Source organism: Podarcis gaigeae (assembly GCF_964106915.1).
Source record: "Podarcis gaigeae genome assembly, chromosome: 8".
NCBI lineage: Eukaryota > Metazoa > Chordata > Lepidosauria > Squamata > Lacertidae > Podarcis > Podarcis gaigeae.
In genome coordinates, this window is record NC_139684.1 from 9,838,282 (window position 1) to 9,861,106 (window position 22,825).

Below are 22,825 nucleotides of genomic sequence, written 5' to 3' on the forward strand. Positions count from 1 at the left end.
ACCTAACAGTGTTTTAAATCAATTTGATTTAATTCGATTTGATTTAAATCAAATCCGCTCTGCGCTTCATTCAGCTGACCTGTGCGAGTGACCACTGCCAGAACCTCAGGGCCCACGTAGGGTCTTGCCTGGATGACCTGTGTTCCGCAGAACAGCGTGTGGCGCTTGTGTTCCTCAGGAGAATAGATGGTGCTGGTCGCTTGTGGGCCTTCGGGCAAAGAGGTCTTCATTACTGGGATGCTCTCGCCTGGAGGGAAAGAGGCCCACTGAGGATGAATGGCCAACACCCAGCCAAGCCCAGTGACAGGCCCTAAAGCAGCTCACCCCCCCCCCCCAGCCAGCACCCTGCTCTGTCCTCACCGGTCAACATGCTCTCGTTCACCAGGCACTCGCCCGTCAGCAAGGCGGCATCGCACGGGACCTGAAGTCCATCCACGGGCACGACAATGCAGTCGCCTGGCACCAGGTCCATGGAGCTCACTGTCACTATCTCTGTTCAACACCACCAGCCACCAAAAGAGAAAACGGGTCACACCTCTCCGGGAAGGAATAAGGCAAGAGTTCTCAGAAGTTTTTAAAAGGGGGGGAAAGCAGGCGGGGAGGCTGCAACTAGAGCTAAAGGGATACCGTATTTTTCACTCTATAAGACGCACTTTTCCCCCTCCAAAAATTAAGGGGAAATGTGTGTGCATCTTATGGAGTGAATACAGGCTCCATGGCTTCAGCAAAAGCAAGGCAAAGCCTCCGGAAAGCAGTAGGAGCTCCTGGCTTCAGGGATAGCCGCCCGAAGCCTCCGGAGGCTGCGCGTTGCTTTTGCTGAAGCCTGGAGAGCGAGAGGGGTTGGTGCACACTGACCCCTCTTGTTCTCCAGGCTTTGCTTCGCTGGAGAAGCGCTGCACAGCTTTCCCTCTCTGCGCAGCGCCCCTTCAGCGAAGCGGGAGGAGAAATGGAAGGGGCTCCGTTTGTCCTGCTGCTTCGCTGAAGAGCACTGTGCAGAGAGGGAGAGAATTTTTTTTCTTGTTCTCCCCCTCTAAAACTGGGTGCGTCTTATGGTCAGGTGCATCCTATAGAGTGAAAAATACGGTAATTTCTAGAAAGGTCAGGTGCACTCCTGCTTTTTCGCCATTGGCATTATTATTATTATTATTTTTATTATTAATACCTGGCTGGGTTTCCTCTGCCACTCTGGGCGGCTCCCAACAGAAATAATAATAATAATAATTAATAATAATAATAAAGTGATAAAGCATCAAACATTTAAAACTTCCTTAAACAGGGCTGACATCAGATGTCTTCTAAAAGTCAGATAGTTGTTTATTTCCTTGACATCTGATGGGAGGGCGTTCCACAGGGCGGGCACCACCACCAAGAAGGCCCTCTGCCTGGTTCCCTGTAATCTCACTTCTCGCAGGGAGCGAACCGCCAGAAGTCATCCCAAGAGATGGAAAAACCCAAACTCAACACATTAAAAGGTTGCTGAGGAATGAAATGATTCTGCGATGAGGAACTCAACCAAATATACAACAGAGGCAACCCAAGGAAAGCAGAACGAACAGCAAAACTCGTTACGGGGCGAGATGAGCAAAGGAAGTGGGTGGTCAAGGCTAAGGAGAGAGAGCTGAACATGGGAGAATTCCCTTCCCAAGAGGGAACAGCCTCAAGGACGGGGGAAGCTGTCAGCGGCTGCTCGCTTACCTCCGGAGGCTCTGCGGATTTGCAGGTTGACTGCCATCTTCACCATCTTCTGCAAGGTGATGCTTTGCTGCAGGGACCAAGAGTGACGGTAAAAGTGTCAGGAGGGGCAGAACTAGTACCAGCCGCCAGACCTCACTCTGGAGCTCAACGGGAGTCCCCTCCCCTGCTCTGCCCACGTGCCCAAGAAGTGCCCGGCCTATTAGAATGCCAAGGGAATTTGTAGCCAAGGAAGCTACAGCACTGGAGCACCACACCTGAGAGGCACTGGTGGGTGAGGCTGCATTCAAAGCTGCCTGGCAGCCCCCACACTGCAGGGGGCTATGCTTGAGGGTTGAGGCTGCCTGTAGGGTTGCCATACAACCAGAATTTCCTAGACAGTGTCTGGGCAGAAAACCGCAAGACGCCTGGGAAAATCTGGATGTATGGGAACGGTTTTCCTTAAAAACAGCTCAAAAACATCTCAGTCAGTTTTATTGCACGTAGCCAAAGGCTGCCGCAAAGTACACAGAATTATTTGACAATTAAAAGAAAATATACTGAATTGATAAAAAAGACTTAAAAGATTTATATTATTAAAACATTACGTACTCTAAACAGAGCTATAAAAGTACCCCAATTTACAAATAAAAACATTAAACAATAAAATTCATAAGCTGAAATCATCACATGGTCACTAATGTTAAAAACAATATCAATTAATACAGTGTGGAGTTTGGTGACAAAGATAGAGCATAGCCTGAGGTAGATAGATAGGATCAAATAAATTCATCTCCTTTACAGTTAAACTTTGTCCAAAAAGAAGCTCAACAACGCTTTGTGTCCGGATTTGAAATATGGCAACCCTACTCAAGGGCACACACACCCCACCCTTGTGCAACCGAGGCAGAGCCCACCTTCCTCGTCTCATAGAGAGAGATCCCGATGGAGACCGCAGAAATGAGGAAGATGCAGGCAGCGTAATAATAGTACTCGTCAAAGCTCCACAAGACGATGCTGAAAATCTGGAAGATGTAAAACGGGTTCAAGACCTGGAGTGGGGAGGACAGCAGAAGGGGAGGGCAGAGTTAATAAAACCTTTATCAGAAGATGCAAGGTCACTTGCAGGAAGCTGGGGGGGGGCAGTCTGTGAGTTGGTGGCTGTCAGCACGGGGGGAAACCCTCCCCAGATGGTTCCCAGCTAAAAGCATTTTGTGGACCACACTGGAGCTCAGCTTCCTCAAAACCTAAGCTTCTGCCCCACTGAAGTCTGTTCTGTGAGGGCAGGGGAGGCCGTTCTCTATCAAATGACCCCCCAAACCAGAAAAGTATATCCAAATGGGCACTGCCCCACTGAAGTGTGTTCTGTGAGGGCAGGGGAGGCCGTTCTCTATCAAATGACCCCCAAACCAGAAAAGTACCGTATTTTTTGCACCATAACACTCACTTTTTTCCTCCTATAAAGTAAGGGGAAATGTCTGTGCGTGTTATGGAGCGAATGCCTGCGGGTGGCGGGGGGGATCTGCTGCAGTCGTGAGCAGAGGATCCATGGTTCCCCTTCCTTCACTCCTCCGTGGTTACAAAGCATGGATCCACATGGATCCTCAGGATTTTTGCATTGGGCTACTCCAAACTCACTGTCAGATCACATGTCTGTGGCCACAGCATGAAGCACAAAAATCATATATCCACTATTTCGTTTAGAATATTTTTTTCTTGATTTCTTCCTCTAAAAACTATGTGCGTGTTATTGTCTGGTGCGTGTTATAGAGTGAAAAATACGGGTATATCCAAATGGGCACTGCCAGTTTGTCTCGTCTAGGGACCCATTTTCCCAGGGAAGGAAAAGGTCTCCCCCTTCCCATGCCCAGCAAACCAGGGTGAAATGGCCTCGGTCCAGCATACCTGAAGGAGCGTCTCCACCTCCCTCGTTCTGCCCAGACACTGAGGTCCAGCGCCGAGGGCCTTCTGGCGGTTCCCTCATTGCGAGAAGTGAGGTTACAGGGAACCAGACAGAGGGCCTTCTTGGTAGTGGCGCCCGCCCTGTGGAATGCCCTCCCACCAGATGTCAAAGAGAAGAACAACTACCAAACTTTTAGAAGACATCTGAAGGCAGGGAAGCTTTTAATGTTTAATAAAGGTAAAGGTACCCCTGCCCCCCTGCCCGTACGGGCCAGTCGTGTCCGACTCTAGGGCTGTGCGCCCATCTCACTTAAGAGGCCGGGGGCCAGTGTTGTCCGGAGACACTTCCGGGTCACGTAGCCAGCGTGACAAAGCTGCATCTGGCGAGCCAGCGCAGCACACAGAAACGCCGTTTACCTTCCCGCCAGTAAGCGGTCCCTATTTATCTACTTGCACCCGGGGGTGCTTTCGAACTGCTAGGTTGGCAGGCGCTGGGACCGAGCAACGGGAGCGCACCCCGCCACGGGGATTTGAACCGCCGACCTTTCAATCAGCAAGTCCTAGGCACTGAGGCTTTTACCCACAGCGCCACCCGCATCCCTTAATGTTCAATAGGTTATTGTATTTTAGTGTTTTGTTGGAAGCCGCCTAGAGTGGGAAAACCCAGCCAGATGGGCAGGGTATAACTAATAAATTATTATTGTTGTTGTTGTTGTTGTTGTTATTATTTCCATAAAGGCAAACCTCATCTCTCAGCAGCCTGAAGTAAGAATTTACAGGTACATCGATCAGGTTCCGCCCATAAATCTTTCTCCTGTCCAAGCAGAGAGTGAGGAGAGAAGAGAACGCACAGGTCAGTTTTGGCACAGGATCCATAATATCACCAGATGTTCTGTGACAGGGGCTGAGGGTTGCATCTGTTTGCATTTCTAGCCAACCCAACCTGGCTGGGGGAGCTGAGAGGCCCCAAGAAAACATCAACATCAAAGAGATATAAAGAGCTGCTTTAAAAAAAAAAAACATGGAAGAGCAAAACAAAAGAAACTAATCTACACCCCTTCCTAGCTCAGGCCTTGCCACAGAGAACCAGATCAAATAGATTTTGCAGCCCTTCTGATGGAGGTAGCGGCTTGGGTTGGCGCTCACGGAGAACACACACACATTGCATTGCATCTTATGAAGGCTGGAAAACCCAAAGCGAGATTTAATCCAACGGTTTTGGGCAACAGCCCCTCCAAATGCAGAAATCCACCACAGCACCCATTCTGAACACTCTGAAAACAGCTGAATTTAAAAAGCCTTTTTTTTCTGCTGAGTTTTATTGCGTGTGCCAACAAATGTTCAGTTAGTTGTTGTTTTATTGTGACTACAGCTTGTGTCAGTTTTAGACATTTTGTAAACCATTTTTATAAGAGTCAACAACACACACACCCCCGCCCACCCCATGGTGGAATATACATCTATAAAGCAAAATAAAGCCCCTGTGTTTAAATTACTGTGGTACCTCGGGTTAAGTACTTAATTCGTTCCGGAGGTCCGTTCTTAACCTGAAACTGTTCTTAACCTGAAGCACCACTTTAGCTAATGGGGCCTCCTGCTGCCGCCACGCCAAAAGACATGATTTCTGTTCTTATCCTGAAGCAAAGTTCTTAACCCGAGGTACTATTTCTGGGTTAGCGGAGTCTGTAACCTGAAGCGTATATAACCCGAGGTACCACTGTAGAGCATTAAGTGTGAATTGCTTATTTCATAGATTTAAGGAGGGATTTCAAAGAAATAATCAGTGTTACTCAAGCCAAGATAAATCAGCCTTTATTAATTGATCCCTCTAACCATCCCTTTCATTTCATTGCTGGTGGGGGAGCACAGAGAGAATGCGGGCATTTGAACCAACAGCCTCTGAACCTTTTGGCAGAATCTGCTGTTTTCACAGGATCCTCAGTTGTTCAAAATTAAGAGTAAAATCTAGATTTCTGTGGTGCAAAAATCAGAGAAGCTTGGCAAACGAAAGACAGGTGGCAACCTAGGGGCAGCCTTATGACCTTCTGATAGGCATCAGTGCTGCTCATGCTCACCTGACAGCTTGCTCTTCAGCGCTTAGTCCACAGAGGGAGAGGTGGATATCAGAGAAAGTCCAGCTTTCATCCAACACACTGCAAAATACACAGAAGAGAGAGACAAAGAGACAGCCTGTATCTGCCAGCAACAGGTTAAAAACAGGCATTTCCTTATTTTGGAGCCCTGAGCTTCCATTGGCTAAGTTGCTGTGATGTCACAGAGGGTTGCATTATATGCTTGGCTGTCTCAGATCAGACTCGCTTGAAGACACATTAATTTAGGTTCTATAATTCCAATGGGTCTAATCAAAGTACAGTGGTAAAGGTAAAGGGACCCCTGACCATTAAGTCCAGGCGTGACCGACTCTGGAGTTGTGGCATTCATCTCACTTTATTGGCCGAGGGAGCCAGCGTACAGCTTCTGGGTCATGTGGCCAGCATGACTAAGCCGCTTCTGGCGAGCCAGAGCAGCACACGGAGCCGTGGTGGCGCCGGAGCATGATATCTGTTCTCATTCTGAAGCAAAGTTCTTAACCAGAGGTACTATTTCTGGGTTAGCGGAGTCTGTAAGCTGAAGCGTCTGTAACCCGAGGTACCACTGTACTGCTTAGCTGGATACATTCCAGAGCTTTCTGGCAACCAACGGCAAACAACCAGTCATGGGACAGAACATGCTAGAAGCAAAATGAAAAACTAGAACAAACTAAAGGTAAAGGTAAAGGTACCCCTGCCCGTACGGGCCAGTCTTGCCAGACTCTAGGGTTGTGCGTTCATCTCACTCTATAGGCCGTGAGCCAGCGCTGTCCGCAGACACTTCCAGGTCATGTGGCCAGCGTGACAAGCTGCATCTGGTGAGCCAGCGCAGCACACGGAACGCCGTTTACCTTCCCGCTGGTAAGCGGTCCCTATTTCTCTACTTGCTTTCAAACTGCTAGGTTGGCAGGCGCTGGGACCGAATGACGGGGGCGCACCCCGCCGAGGGGATTCGAACCGCCGACCATGCGATCGGCAAGTCCTAGGCGCTGAGGTTTTACTCACAGCGCCACCCGCGTCCCACATATAAATTGCAGGAATCAAATTTGGGGCGAGGAAAATTTGCACAAACTATACAATTTCGGCTGCTGGCAGCAGAAGGGGGGGGTGCAAAGTCCCAGCCTAGTGCACCCCGAAGGCTTACCTGGCCTTGCAGAAGGCACCCCACTTCTCAATCCAGATATAGCGCAAACCTTCAAACTGGTAGTAGCGAAGGACGTTCTTCTGAAAAGGTTTTTTTTAAATGTTTTACTACTACCGTTAAAAACTTCAAGAAATATCAAGTAAAGGTACCGGAGAGGAGATCCGTGTAAATGAAAACATGAGACTTATGGTTTTGTTACATATGATTGTAGCCTTTTTAGGCCTTTCTCACGGATGGAAAGAGCATTGCGCCCGGGGAGGGAAGAAGGAGTCAAACAGGCACCGAAGGGTTAATCCAGAGAAAGAGCTATTTATTCTGCCTTCCGGGTAGCAGAAGGAGCTAGCGTGATAATTCACAAGCAAGCACAACTTTTACAGCCATTGCACGCAGCATATATTCCCTCCAGTCCCCCCCCCTTTCTCCCCCTCCTCAGGAGTCCTGCCTCATGAGTTTTCCTGAGCATGAACAGAAACTCCTGTCTTGGGACCCCTGGCGCCCTTCCCAGGAAGAAAGGGGGTTGAGAAGCCTGCGTGCCAGCGTGTCCAAGATTTGCTGCAACTGGGTAAGATAAGACTCAGTTCTCAGGCCTGCTTCTACTTGGCATTGACAGGGCCATTCATTAGCTTTTGAAGTTTTCTTGCACTGATAAAAAGAACGCTTTTCTTATGCAGCAGCATCTGTGAGAAAAGCTAAATGAGAAAGTAATTTGAAGTCTTGAGGCCTGGTGGGGGGCGGGGTGACTACAGAGACCAATGTGGGGTAACCTGTCCCCTTCATGATTTTATTTTGGAATTGTCTGCTTATTTTGGAGTTGCTTGTTGTAAAGAATGTATATTATGGGAATAAAATAATTTTTTTAAAAAAAAACAAACCTTCATTTTATGCTCTTCTGGTCTCCTTAGCAATGTACGAGTGGGATGTCATTGTTCCCCTTTTTCTGAATGGAACCCGGAAGAGAGAGATGGATGCAAAGGGGGTGGATTGGGCAAAGGGGGCACATACACTGGCACAGAGGAGAAAGCAGGTCAAGAGTCAGGGGCTGCCAGCTGCCGGGAGCTCTGAGCAGCGTTTGAAATTAGCCGGGCAGCTGTTGCATTTTGCAACTGGCAAACAGCCTTTTGCGACTGGATGAAGATGTCCAGGCACAAACCTTGGCGCGAAGCATCTCCACCTGCCTGGCTGCAGTCGGCTGATCTGACACATCTTTTTTGCTGCTATGCTGACGTATGAATCAGCTGTTGAGACTCCCCGATTCACCCGGCAGCAAAAAAAATTATATATATTTTTAAAAGGCGACTAGACATTCTGATTTGGCTCCTAGCTTTTCTATCCCATTTTCTAACACTGGGGTTGTCTTTGGCATCTCAGGCGGCAGCCTTGGGCAAGTCTCTCTTCTTCCCCACTGCCGCTCTCAGACTAGACCACCCTGCAGGGTTCAAGCTGAGATAAGGGCATATTTAATGATGTATAGATGGTGTATTACACCAGTGAAATTAGCTAAAATGTATAAGACAAATAATAAATGTTGGAAATGTAAAGAAAAAGAAGGAACATTTTATCATATGTGGTGGGAATGTAAAAAAGTAAAAAAGAACTTTTGGGAAATGATATATAATGAGATGAAAAAGATGTTGAAATATACCATATTTTTTGCTCTATAAGACACACTTTTTCCCTCCTAAAATGTAAGGGGAAATGTGTGTGCATCTTATGGAGCGAATGCAGGCTGCGCAGCTATCCCAGAAGCCAGAACAGCAAGAGGGATTGCTGCTTTCACTGCGCAGTGATCCCTCTTGTTGTTCTGGCTTCTGAGATTCAGAATGTTTTTTTTCTTGTTTCCCTCCTCCAAAAGCTAGGTGCATCTTATGGTCTGGTGCGTCTTATAGAGCGAAAAATACTGTACCTTTTTAAAAAAAAACCAGAAGCATTTTTACTTGGTATTATAGGTCAGGACATGAATAGGCAATATGTTAAATTGTTTTTATATGCAACAACTGCGGCAAGGGTATTGTTAGCCCAGAAATGGAAACAGGAAGAAATTCCGATGAAAGAAGAATGGCAGATGAAATGAATGGACTATGCAGAATTGGACAAAATGACAGGAAGGATTTGAAACCTGCGGGACCAGAGATTTACAGAAGATTGGAAGAAGTATAAATACAGAAGATTGGAAGTCAAAAATTTGAATAAGATGTAAAAGTATGTTCAATTACTGTTGAAAATGATATGTTAAAAAAGCTAATAAAAAATTATATATATATAAAAAGTGGGGGCATATTTAAATATAGAACCTAAAGGTACATGGAAGCCCATCTGAGTTCTCTGGCTCACATGCATGCCTGTGAGGTGGCGCAGGTTGGGGTTCCAGGAAAACGTGGGAGGATACTTGGAGGTTTTCCAGGGACCTATGCAGCTGGGTCAGGCAGACCGAGAGGTCCTGGGTTCGTGGGGTGCAAGGGGCTGAACTGACCTCCTCTTTCCGATGGAGCCCAATCGTGTCTCGACTTTCATCTTCATCCTCAAACACACCCACAGCGATGCTGTCTCCTCCACCGTCTCTTCCATACTCGAGGCTTTGGAGGAAGAGGGAGGGAAAGAGGCAAAGGAGACAGCACAGAGCTTAGACCTCAGTTTGAATCTCATCCTCTTCGAAGAGGAGGGTTTAGCCTCCAAATGCATTTTCTCCTGAGTAAGTCCCAGTCATGCTGAAGCATGCAAAGTCGTAACAAAAGAGAGTGTGCCTCTCTCAGTATGGGCTGAATGACATCAACTTTGATCTGGACTCCTTGTTATCAATGTAAACAAGGCATTGGGGGTGGGTTTCAATGGAGAGGCAGGGTTAGAAATTAGCCAGGCTCCAGGCATGTTTTGCAACTGGCACGGGTCCAACTGCAACCACGTGGAGATCTCTGGATGCTGTGGGAATTTTCAGGGATGCAGGAGAGGATATATTGTCTGATTATATCCTTATCCAACTTGTGTTAACAAGTTCCACAATTTCAGCAGAGTAGCATTCCCCTTAATTTTAAGTTTGCAACGGATGCGTTTTGCTCAGGCTCGGTAAAGCCTCTATAATAACTGTTCTGGTATTTTCCCCTTATTCCCTCATAAAATAAAAGAGACGACACAGTCTTCTACAAAAGTATAAAAAGAGTTTACTGACATTCTGTTCACAATCAGATCCCAGAAGGCAGACTTAGCTTAATGAAGTAGCATACACTTGGAATCTATCTCTTAAGAAGACAGTCCCTTTGTCCTCTCTTGGCTGGAAGCCAAGAGGGCTCTTTGGCTCAGTAGATGTTGTTTCTTCGATGCATGTGGTGAAAGAGTGAGAGATGGCTGCCCTGCCCTGTGCTTTTGTCATTACCTGCACAGGTGAGGCCACACCCACCTCTAGTCACATGCAGAGGAAGTCTGTCCCAGCCCAGAAGGAAACAGGAAGTTTACCTGCTGGCTGGACAAACATCCTTCCCCATGTGTAAACATGTTCACTCTAGGAATGTTGTACTTGACTGCTCTTGTGTTTCACATCCTACAGATGCCAGGTTGCCAACTGGGGAAAGCAAAACGTCACTTAATCAAGGATCTGAAATATTTTCCTTGACGCGTGAATTTGTTTTATCCTTGATTGTTTTAAACCACTTTGAGATTAGTTCTTTAAAATAGAAAGCAGTATAGAAATGATGATATCCTGGCATGGGGGGGGGGGGAGAACTTGACTATGGGTAGGCAAAGTAAGGCCCGGGGGCCGGATCCGGCCCAATTGCCTTCTAAATCTGGCCCGCGGACGAACCAGGAATCAGCGTGTTTCTACATGAGTAGAATGTGTCCTTTTTTAAAAAAAAAAAAATGCATCTCTGGGTTATTTGTGGGGCATAGGAATTCATTCATTTCCCCCCCAAAATAAAATATAGTCCAGCCCCCCCCCCCAAGGTCTGAGGGACAGGAGACTGGTCCCCTGCTGAAAAAGTTTGCTGACCCCTGAACTAGACATTCCATTGTGGCAACCATAGATATATAGTCAGATATATAGTCTAATTTGAGTTTCTAACACTATGGAGAGGGCCTTTTACAGGGTGGGGTGAACCCACTGGAAGTTGCTGCAATGCCATTTATACGTTTCAGGTCCTCATTTGCAAGGCCAAAGGCCCAGAGTTTGGACACTTATTGTGGGGCAAACCTCTGACCCACAAACAGTTTGCATGTCCCCCAGCCCCTTTCTGATTCATTCATATCTTCTGCAAATTCAAGACCAGGAGAGAGTGGCCCCCAACGCCCCACTCACCTGCCTTCTACCATCTGCTCTGTTCGGACACAGGCTGTGAAATACTGCCCAAATTGGTCCTGGAAGAGAAGCACAGAGGGCACTTGGCTCAGCTGTGGGGAAAGAGTTTGGTTCACAGAATCAAAGAAAGGAGAACAGGATTGAGGTGCTGGCCCTAATCCTGATCAAACAGCTAGCCGGTTCTTTCCTGGGGGGCTTGACACCTGCAGCTTTAAACCTCCCAGACACCTGAAATCATAGAATGGAAGAGTTGGAAGGGACCTCAAAGGTCATTTAGTCCAACCCCACGTTGGAGGGCATCAATCTGCAACTCGCCAAACCAAACACAGCTCACAGGACATGTACAGAGTGTTGATACCCCCTCCCCACAAAAAAATTCTTCAGTTTCCAGACAGGCAGCAAAGAATTGCTTGTAATATGTTGGTTTTTTTTACAGGTTTTAGTACCTTTTTGAATATTTTTGAATTGCGTGGATTAAATCTGCTTCATTGTGCTTTTAAAATTTGGGTTTTTTTATTGAAAGGCAGGATACAACTCCCTCAAAGGAAGCTCAGAATTGTTGAGCCCCTCAAGGGCCACATTCCGCATGGAGAGGGGTCAAGACTTGGACAAGCCTGCCTTGAGGCTTCAGGGTTTGTTTTCAAATGTGGCCCTCAAAAAGGAGGTTACCGTCTCACCATGGAACAAAAGGTTCAATCTGCAGCATGCCACCAGTGTGGGAAACTGCAGTCAAGTATAACTAGCAAGTATAGGGCTAGTTAGTATATGAAGGGGTTAAGACAATAGAGCTGCGTTCCTAGACTCAACTAGGTCACGCGCCCTCAGAAATGAAGCTTTCTATTTCCTTTCTCTCTCTTTCTGCACCATGTAACCAATGAAGGAGAACATGTGTAAGTTTGCTCCCAAGCTTAGAGCACATGTTTGGAGCCATATTCTGTATTTTCTACTCAAGAGTATTTTGTTGGTGTTCTCCTTGAAGCTGCATGGAACAACACATGTATCAGACCTTTGAATCTGTAAGTAAGACATTTTAAACTTACTTAGTGTGTGGTCTGTTCCTTGAAAGGGGAGTAGAAAGAGGGGAGCATCACGAATGAGATAAAAGGGTCCAACGACCTATATTCCTGACATGGTACTGCTGCACAAGTTGTGACTTGATTTTAAACTCTGCTGGGGCTTTCTGTGTGCTAGCCCCATGTTTTGAATCTAGGCACCCAGCCAATTATTTTGTTATTTACGCCCACACTTGAGTCCACAGCGATTCATACATTTAATTCCTCTATAACCAGGACCCATGGTCATTTCTGAAAATGTGACATTTGGGGTACAGATGGCAAAAGTGTGCCTGCCCACCTGCTTCATTGCACCACCCCTTCTTTCCCCAGCCTTCTCCCCTCGCCACCCACCAATTCCACTCACACGGATGACCACCCAGTCAGCTTGGTGGAGAGGGCAGCGGCTGCATTTGGCCCGGACTTTGAAGTGTGGCTTCCAGTGGAAAACTATCAGTGGGATTCCCACCATCAGCAGAGAGAAAAAGTGGCAGAGGATGATCTTCCATGTTTTGCTTTGGTAGCCTGTGACTTCCTGGGGGTGGAACAAAAACAGGCGTTTTAGGCCCATGCCAATTACGACCTCCACAAACACACACACAGGAGGGGGGGAACCCTTGCAATTTGGAAAGGTGCATTTGAAAGAGACCCCAGCATCCTCCTCCTGAGATGGGGAATGACTTCTCTCGCCCAATTAAATGGTATCTTGGTTAAATTGCAGCTCACAAAGAATTCTACTGCAACCTAGCACAAGGGTTGGCAGCTGGAGGCCCTCAGGCCAAATCTGGCCATCTGAAGGGATGTCAATTGACTGTCCAGGTTGCTAGCCTGATGGCAAAAGAGCAAAACGGTTCCCATGGCAACAAAACCTCCTTTGGGAAGGACCAGGTATACTGCAGTCGTTCCAGCCCCATCTCCTTCCCTCACTTATCCACGTGGCTTTCCAGGAAACTTTGTTGTTGATCATTAATAATAATAATAATAATAATAATAATAATATTTTATTTATACCCCGCCCATTTGGCTGGGTTTCCCTAGCCACTCTGGGCAGCTTCCAGCAGAACACTAAAATACAATAACCTATTCAACATTAAAAGCTTCCCTGAACAGGGCTGCCTTCAGATGTCTTCTAAAAGTTTGGTAGTTATTTTTCTCTTTGACATCTGGTGGGAGGGCGTTCCACAGGGCGGGCGCCACTACCGAGAAGGCCCTCTGCCTGCTTCCCTGTAATGTGGCTTCTCACAGCGAGGGGACCGCCAGAAGGCCCTCGGCGCTGGACCTCAGTGTCCGGGCAGAACGATGGAGGTAGAGACGCTCCTTCAGGTATACTGGACCGAGGCCATTTAGGGCTTTAAAGGTCAGCACCAACACTTTGAATTGTGCTCAGAAACATACTGGGAGCCAGTGTAGGTCTTTCAAGACTGGTGTTATGTGGTCTCAGCGGTTGCTCCTAGTCACCAGTCTAGCTGCCGCATTCTGGATTAGTTGTAGTTTCTGGGTCACCTTCAGAGGTAGCCCCACATAGAGCGCATTGCAGTAGTCCAAGTGAGATATAACTAGAGCATGCACCACTCTCGCGAGACAGTCTGCGGGCAGGTAGGGTCTCAGCCTGCATACCAGATGGAGCTGATAAACAGCTGCCCTGGACACAGAACTGACCTGCGCCTCCATGGACAGCTGTGAGTCCAAAATGACTCCCAGGCTGCGCAGCTGCTTCTTCAGGGGCACAGTTACTCCATTCAGGACCAGGGAGACTCCACACCCGCCCGCCTCCTGTCTCCCAAAAACACTACTTCTGTCCTGTCAGGATTCAACCTCAATCTCTTAGCCACCATCCATCCTCCAACCGCCTCCAGACAGGGTTTAAGGACCTTTAAGAATGACGCAGCAGAGGCAAATGAGCTCTGCCCTTGATTCTCTCTCCCATAACCGACAGGCCTCACCCCCCCACACACACCCTGTACCTACCATGCAGGCATTAGGGGGGCTCTGGTTGAGGGTACAGTAGCCGAGTCGCCGGCCTCCCAGCAGCCTCTTGGTGTCTGCAATCAGAAAGAGAATGAGATCATGTTCCTAAACGCGGGACAGAGGCATAAAGGTGCTTCATCCTGCTGTGGCTATGGACCAAAGAGTAGGTTGAAATCCCAGCCAGGACTGCTCTGGGGTCTTTCATTCTGGTAAAGGTAAAGGGTAAAGGGACCCCTGATCACTAGGTCCAGTCGTGACCGACTCTGAGGTTGAAGCGCTCATCTCGCTTTATTGGCAGAGAGAGCCAGCGTACAGCTTCCGGGACATGTGGCCAGCATGTCTAAGCTGCTTCTGGCGAACCAGAGCAGCACACGGAAACACCATTTACCTTCCCGCCGGAGTGGTACCTATTTATCTACTTGCACTTTGAGGTGCTTTCGAACTGCTAGGTTGGCAGGAGCAGGGACTGAGCAACAGGAGCTCACCCTGTCACGGGAATTTGAACCACCGACCTTCTGATCGGCAAGTCCTAGGCTCTGTGGTTTAACCCACAGTGCCACCCGCGTCCTTCTCTTTCTGGTAAGTGGTATGTAATTTTTGCTTGCTTGCTTGCTTGCTTGTTTATTGAAAGCTGCCCCTGCTCCCTCTCCCTGGTAAAGGAACCAAGGTCTCAGGAGAGCTGTAAAATAATTGAGTTATGAAGGAGAATGAGTGGGTCTGATTGAACAGGGAGAAGAGCAAAGATCTTGAAAGCCCCATTTCAATTAGCTTGGAGAGCAGCCGAGGTCTTGCAAAGCCCTTGCAGCCAATCACACATACTATGCTCTTGCAAAGACACTCTGTTACTCAGAGAACTTGCAGCAAAGCCAATGCTAGTCCACATTTTCTTTTCTTTTTTTCAAATTTTTGTATTGATTTTCCAAATTTATAAACAAACAAACAAACATAAATCCTAACTATAATTATTCCACTATTATTAACATTGCTAAGTGACTTCCTTGAATCCCCCTGGCTGAATTTCAATGTACCGAATTTTTTACTCTGTAAGACTCACTTTTCCCCTCCTAAATAGTAAGGGGAAATGTGTGTGCGTCTTATGGAGCGAATGCAGGCTGCACAGCTATCCCAGAAGCCAGAACAGCAAGAGGGGTCGCTGTGCAGCGATCCCTCTTGTTGTTCTGGCTTCTGAGATTCAGAATCTTTTTTCCCCTTGTTTTCCTCCTCCAAAAACTAGGTGCGTCTTATGGTCTGGTGCATCTTATAGAGCGAAAAATACAGTATATCATTGTAACAGTTTTCCAAAACTAATTTCTCATGAAATTTACTTAATCAATTAACATCTTTCTTACTTTTCATATTAACTTTAAACATATTATTCTATAACATGACATATTTAAATCCTAAGCCAATCTGGTATTTGCAAGTATTTCTATTTGCAAATCTTAACATATTTAACTATTCTTTAAATTTCATCCATTCCTCCTGGTACTCCTCCTCCTCCTTCTGGTCGTGGACTCTTTCGGTCAGGTCAGCTAGCTCTGAAAAGTCCATCATCTTCATCTGCCATAGTCCACATTTTCTCTAATTCCTTCATTGTCTATTACTCCTTATTTCAGAAGGTGGGGTCTTGGGACAAAGGCGGAAGAACTTGAGCGAAGCTGCCTGGCCTTCCAGCCAGTCTTGACCCAGCAGACCTCCGCCTTTCACCAGCTCTTATCCTCTCACAAAAAGGCTGTTGGGATACAGGGATGCTCTTACCTTCTTTGGGGGCTGACCTGCTCCCACCCCAAATCCCTGCTTACTTGTTTCTCCTGGGATTCTGTCCTATTATTCCAAGGGAAGACGTGGCCGAACTGCACCTGAGGCTGTGCTACCTATCCGCCACCAGCCCCACCCCTTTCCCAAACACGACTGCAGGAAGCAGCAGGCTGGCACCAGGCCAGGGGAGCGCCAAGTTGCTGCGCAGATTATCTGTGACATTTGCTGTCGACAGCCGGCTGGCTGGCTTGCCTTGCTAAGGAAGCTTGCAGTGGCGTAGCGTGGGGGGTGCAGGGGGGGCCGGCCGCACCGGGCGCAACATCTGGGGGTTAGGGTTAGGGGGCGCAAATCCACAGGTTAGGGGGTGCAAATTACTTGCCTTGCCCCGGGTGCTGACAACCCACGCTACGCCACTGGGAGCTTGCACACTTGACGCACCCACAGAGCAGGAAGCTCAGGTCAAAAGCCACACGGTTGATGGGCACGATGCCTCCAGCCAGCCCCATAAATGCTACCAGTGACCAAACCGGTTTCATCAGGTGGAATTTTCCAAATGAGCAAAATGGGCAGAAAGTGTTATGTGCAAAGCAGTGATGTGTACCCGGGGAGAGAGAGGAAAGAGCAGGTAGGAGGGGTTTGGAGGAGAGTCTTTGGCAGGGGCAGGTGGCCCTTTCAGAAATGCCCTCTTCTGATGAAGGTAGGCAGGTGCACCTCCAGAGTTTGGTGGTGTGTGGGAACACAACAGGGGACTGAAGTGGCCCCATGCTTGTCATAGTCTTTTTCTTCCTCAGCACTAAAAAAAACCCCTCCAGAGCCGTGTTTCTCCAAACGTGGGTCTCCAGCTGTTTGGGGACTACAACTCCCATCATCCCCTAGCTAACAGGAGCAGCAGTCTGGGATTATGGGAACTGTAGCCCCAAAACAGCTGATGACCCAAAGTTTGGGAGACACTGCTCTAGAGCAAGAGAAGGCAACCAGCCGTAGGGGCAGGGGGCAAAATTGCAAAGGCAAGCGGAGCCAGGAAGATTCTCCGCACACACGTGCCTGTTTACCAGCCTATTAATCTTATTAAAACATTATGAATCCCTGCTGAGCTGCAACAGGCGTCCACTATTTGTACTTTCAGGAAACAATTGAAGACATTGTTGGTTCAACAAGCTTTTCCAGCTAAGTAAAAAGGTCTCTGGTGTAGGTGCTCTTATTATTATTTTTTTGCTATTGTTTTAAAACCTACATTTGGTTGTCTTTTGTACTGGGTTTTAAATTACTTTGGGTTGCTATTTTAGGAGATTCCTAAATTAATAAATTATTATTAATCATTATCTTTTAAATTGTATTTTAATCAACTTGTTTTTATTATTGGTTGTTAGCCGCCCTGAGCCCGGTCTTGGCTGGGGAGGGTGGGGTATAAATAGAAATTTATTATTATTATTATTATTATTATTATTATTATTATTATTATTATTATTATCATCCGGAAGCTTGGCTCCAGTCTTTATACTTTATTAACATTTGTTATCTTTTGGACTACATGGAACTGGCGGAAATGACTGGCAGAATCTGAGACCAGGGAGAACAGTCGGTAGAAGAAGACTGGAAGAATTTTAAAGACTATCTACAGAAACGTGGCCTGTTTATCTATTTGCACTTTGATGTGCTTTCGAACTGCTAGGTTGGCAGGAGCAGGGACCGAGCAACGAGAGCTCACCCCATTGCGGGGATTCGAACCGCCGACCTTCTGATCGGCAGGTCCTAGGCTCTGTGGTTTAACCCACAGCGCCACCCGTGTTCCTAGAACATAGAGGCCAACTTATATATATATTTTAAAAAACCTCCCTACCCCTATCCCAAATGATGTTCTAAAACTACCTGACAAAACCTTGGCCACATTCTGCAGCCTCCATCAAGCAGATCTGGCTTCCTAAACTTATCAAGAGTCCTTGCACCCACAATTGCTGCATGAAAGGAGGGTGGCCTGCCTAGCCCAGGCAAGCAGCTCCAAATGATGCCACACCTGGGAACAAGCAGCAGGTGTGGCTGCCAGGGAGGAAACAAGCACTTTTAGGCAGGCACCTCCAGGCCTTGACGGAGGACAACAGGGTTGAATCAGACCAGGAAATGCATGGCTCAGCTTCAAAAGGGAGGTGAGCTGGAGAGCCACCATGGTGTTGTCTGCCTGCTAGGTCCCCAGCCCCTCTCCCCCCTCCTACAAAAGCTGTGACAGGGTGCACAAAAGGGGTCTGGAAGCCCCCTGCAGGATTCCACCAACACACTGGGGCTGGGGACTTGTTTGCTGAAGATGCCTTGCCAGGAAGCTGTACCCTTTTGCTAGTAGACTGCCTTTATTCAGACCTATCTCAAACTACAGTACTTTGGATACCTGAAGGTATCTCTGTCTTGGATATTTAAGCATTCATTCAAAACTGAGTTCCCACATTTGTTGCCAGTCAAACTGTTTCAAAGGCACAGAGTCTAAAACACTGAGAATGTGAGGTTCTTAGTTTTGAAGTGCCACATCAAAATTTGAATTTCCCATTGGAAATCTGGGTGTTCTGCATGTTGTTCAGCGAGGACCATGTGCTGCTTTCATAGCTATGAATAGTATTGATGGGGAAAACCACAGCTGAAGGAGAAACTGGTTTGCTCACTGAGACAGAGATTTTGCTTCTGCATTGCTGATGGCAGATTCCTGAGACCCTGGACGGTGGGCTGAATGAAGTTAGCTCCTTCTTTCATTACTGTCACCATGCCTGTTAGGGAGGAGGAGGGCAGGGAAGGACTGACAGCCCACTGAATGTGGATTCCTGCAAAAAGCAGCTGCCCCTTTTGAAAGAGCATGTTCCTAGCCCTCATGATTTGCTTGAAAGGGCAGCATCAATCATTGCTGGAATCGCAGGAGTTGGTGCAAAGGGACTTTATGGGGTCTCCAGCAGTTTTAGAGGCGACAGAAAGTTCTTAGTGATTAACAGTGTTTGAAATTAGCCAGGTGCATTTTGCACCTGGCTCTTGACCACTTGCGGCCAAGTGAAAATGCCAGGGAGCCAGGATGGCACCAGATATCTCCACTATCTGAGGATCATTGGACCTGGACTGTTTTCACACACTAATACCCCATCCTGTAGAATTCTATATTTTATTTGCACAATTGGAATGAATTTCTGGAACCAAAATGCTTTTTCTGTGCCGCCTGAGCAGGAGCAGTCACCATTAAGAAAAAGAGGTCAGAACAGGCCAATAGATATGTGGGCTGTCCCTGGATCAAGTGACTTTTCTTCTTTCAAACTTCAAAGCTCTTAACCTATCTTAAGGATCTCATCTGAACTAGCCAGACATTTAACTGAGAATCATTCACAGTCAGCCCATCATTTGAAAAACAAGACTTTAAAGCCGTCTTGGTCAAAAATGGCAACTAGACATCCAGTTTTGGCAACGGCATTTGCTCAACACATTTTCTTTTCCAAGACAGAGTTTGTAACACACAGCTGGGCCCAATACAAACAACTTTCTTTCCCCCTTTCTTCCTCAAGCCAAGATGGTCCGTGACATTCTCTGCTATCCAGCCTTATACAATCCCAGTCACAAGACCCACTTTCCACCCTGCTCAAGGCATAAGATGGCCCAGAACCTTCCACAAATCAGTCTCTCTCATGTCTATCCTGCAGGGACTGTCCCAGAGGCCCTTCTGGGTGGGAATTGGAGAGGCCAAAGCCCCAAAATCCAACTTGCCATTGCCTCAGCAAGACTCTCTGTGGTGTCCACTTCTACCTTCAGAATGGCAACTAGGGCCTCCCCATTAAAGAAGACTGATTTGGGAGCCTGTGTGCGTGAGAGCGAGAGAGAGAGAGGAGGACAGGGAGCAGCTGCTGCTAGTCTGTGTTTTACAGGGTGTAAAAAAAAGAATCAAAAAGAAGACAGACCCCTCTGGTGCTTAGATGAAGCAACTCATAGAGAAGGGTAACAATCACAATAGGCAGGATAGCTGCATTAACCTCCGGAATCAGAAGCAGCAGCCTTTCCAGTTGCTGTGAAGTGGTGGTGGGGAGATGATGCTCAGGCCCTGCCACTCGCCACTGGGGCATCTGAATGCCCACAGCGGGAACACAATTACTGAATTATTATTTATTAAATTTATATACCACCTGTGGTCCAAAGATCACAGGCGTCATCTAGTCCAATCCCCTGCAATGCAGGAATCTTTTACCCAATGTGGGGCATAAAACGCAAAATGCATATAACTACCACCAGACTAGAGGGGGGCCCTTGGGCCCAGTGGCGTAGCGTGGGTTGTCAGCACCCGGGGCAAGGAAAGTAATTTGCACCCCCTAACCCGTGGTTTTGCGCACCCTAACCCTAACCCCCAGATGTTGTGCCCGGTGCGGCTGGCCCCCCCTGCACCCCCCACGCTACGCCACTGCTTGGGCCTGATCCAGCAGCTCTCTGTGCTCCCAACTGTATACCTCCTCCTCCCAATAGAAGAACTATAGATTATTTTCCTTCATCCTTTATAAACTCGGCCCCCACCCCCCGCGGTTCAGTCCTTGGCTCCCTGGAAGCCCCACTTTGTGTAACTTCAGAAACTTTCCCTTTCTCCCCCTCCCCCCCTCAAAAAAATAAAATCGCTCACTGAGGCGAAAGAAAATGAAAGAGGAAAGTCAGCAGTTTCGGGGAACGTGGGAGGACGTGGGGCAGCCCAGGCTGTGGCTGCCTCACCATGTGCCCCCCTTCTCGGCTCGGTGGGCCCTCTCCGCTGAGCCCCCCGACCCCGTCAACAGCAGCAGCAGCAGCTGCTGTCCCTTCCTGGGCCGACCTTGCAAGGAGCACCCCGCACCTGCTCCCTTCCGTGGCGCCCCCCGCCCCCAGGGAGCCCCCCTGAATCCCAGGGAAAGGGCGAGACCCCTCCCTTCCTTCCCCCCCCTCTTCCCTGCCTCGCCGGGAGGCTCACCTGAGCTCATGGCCCCCCTCCACGAGGAGGAAGTGGAAGTGGAGCAGCGCCGCAGCGGCAGCCGCCTCCTTCCCGCGCGCTGCCCGCCAGCGCGAAGCAGCTGCAGCTGACGGTCCGGGGCCGGCCGGCTGGAGGGGCGGGGCCTAGCGCAAAGGCTGCCGGGAGTCGTAGTTCTTCCCCTCAGGCGCTCAAGTGGCGGTTCTTCCCCAGGTTTCCCCCTGGTATGGCGACCAGGAGGGTCCAAGAACACCAGTCGTGTATTCCACATTCCTTGCATCGTTTTTAAATAAATTGCACCCCCCCCAACACACACATATTTATTAAAAGAGAGGGTAATTTAAGCTGCAGTTTTTTCCAGGTCCAGAGGCGCCAAGACGTGGCAAAGAGTAAAAAAGTGCTATAAATAAAAAGGGCAGCACGGCTTGTTTGTAGAGGGGCAGGTTGTTGGGTCAGGGTAACCCATCTTGATTCGCAACTGAACACAACGAACCTTCCCATCTCTCACAGGGCCAATACAGTACAAATTATAAATAAAGGACTGACCCAGAGGACGCTGATGCAAAGACACTATGCAACAGAATGAAAGGATCAATAATCCTCCCTAAACAATCTCTCTCCCCCCCAACTTCCTTCAATGTCTAGTACAATAGCGTCTGTGAAAAACGGACTGTGAAAAAGACTATGAATTGAAAGTGGATACTATATGTACCTTTTCTTGCTCATTTATTTTATATTATTTTTTGTATCACAAAAAATCTTGGATAAAAACTAATTCCTAGAGAAAAAACAATCCTTCACCATTCAAAAATTGTTATGTACTGAGTTGAATAGGATCCAAACTGCAGCAGTCTGATTGGTCCTAGAACAATAGGATCCAAAAGGCAGCAGTCTGATTGGTCCTAGAACAATGCAGCAGTATGATTGGTTGGCAGGAACCACCCAATCATGCTCCAGATAGAAGTGAATCCACAACCTGATTGGCTTACAGTAGAATTCCAGAATTAGCCAATCATGTGCAGCCCATTGTGTAAATAATGTATATAAAGCAGATACTTTGAGGGGACTTTCATTCATTCCTCCTCACCACTATGAGCTGAATAAAGAGCATGAAATCACTTTGCGACTCTGAGTATATTTCACTGGCGACGAAGGTGGGATCCCGCTGAGCTGACTGCCACACACAGCACCGCAGCACCGCCACCTGCCGCACCGCTGCCTCGCACCGTGTATCCAGGCTTCAGCTCCGGGACACAAGGAACTCAGAATGGCAACCGACAGCAGCTTCTCGCCGTTCAACCCAGCATCTGGAGACTGGGAAGCGTACGCCTCCCGTTTCACCTTCCTCCTAGAAGCCAAAGGGGTCACCAATGCAGAAGACGCCAAGAAGAGGGCAATATTCTTCAGCGTCTGCGGAGAGGAGACGTTTGAAATCGCCCGGGCTCTCCTTGCACCTGAAGATGTCGCTACTGTTCCATACAAAACAATAATGGAACAGCTGAAGGGGCACTTTTCGCCACAGCCCTCAGTGGTGGCTCGTCGAAATGCCTTCTACGCAAAGCAGCAAGCCCCTGGGGAAACCATAACTGGGTTTGTGACGTCTCTCCGCCAAGCTGCCCGGTTCTGCAACTTCTCAGACCTGGAGAACATGCTTTGTGACCGCCTTGTCGGTGGCCTGAAGGATGAGAAGCTGCAACGACGCCTCTACGCTAAGAAGAACCTAACGTTCCAGGTCGCTCTGGAGGAGGCCCTGGCAACAGAAGCTGCCGAGAGGTTGACGCAAGAGGCACGGCCGAGCCAGCCGTCCCAACCAAAGGTCCACCACGAAGACCTCACTGACGACTCAGGATCCGACAGGGAGGAGGTGCACCGAGTACAGCAGCGCACTCAAGCAGCCCACATACCACAGCTGCCTCAACAAGAAGGAGGGAACTGCACAAGCTGAGGAGAAAGTCACGAGAGGAGGACCTGACGTTTCCGCAACGCAGAGTGCAGGCAGTGCAGACAATTGGGACA

General features: G+C 48.1%; 1 protein-coding gene across 3 annotated transcripts in view; it reads right to left on the minus strand.

Annotated features, from left to right (window-relative positions):
* ATP13A2 (ATPase cation transporting 13A2) overlaps positions 1–21,261 on the minus strand; it is a 44,308-nt gene extending 23,047 nt beyond the window's left edge. For 2 of the 3 annotated variants that reach the window (XR_014567011.1, XM_083750156.1), the window contains exons 1-12: positions 20,813–21,260; positions 14,113–14,186; positions 12,512–12,679; positions 11,093–11,151; positions 9,278–9,380; positions 6,808–6,887; positions 5,649–5,726; positions 4,318–4,387; positions 2,589–2,723; positions 1,696–1,762; positions 361–492; positions 80–247 (exon numbers count right to left, since the gene is read on the minus strand). Coding sequence is in view for 2 of the 3 variants with exons in the window: in XM_083750156.1 (XP_083606282.1) it covers positions 80–247; positions 361–492; positions 1,696–1,762; positions 2,589–2,723; positions 4,318–4,387; positions 5,649–5,726; positions 6,808–6,887; positions 9,278–9,380; positions 11,093–11,151; positions 12,512–12,679; positions 14,113–14,186; positions 20,813–21,089 (1,411 nt within the window). In the remaining variant the exon portion in view is untranslated. Of the gene's footprint in view, positions 1–79; positions 248–360; positions 493–1,695; positions 1,763–2,588; positions 2,724–4,317; positions 4,388–5,648; positions 5,727–6,807; positions 6,888–9,277; positions 9,381–11,092; positions 11,152–12,511; positions 12,680–14,112; positions 14,187–20,812 lie in introns of all 3 variants that reach the window. The other variant, XM_083750157.1, reaches the window with a different exon arrangement.
* Positions 21,262–22,825: the final 1,564 nt, after the last annotated feature.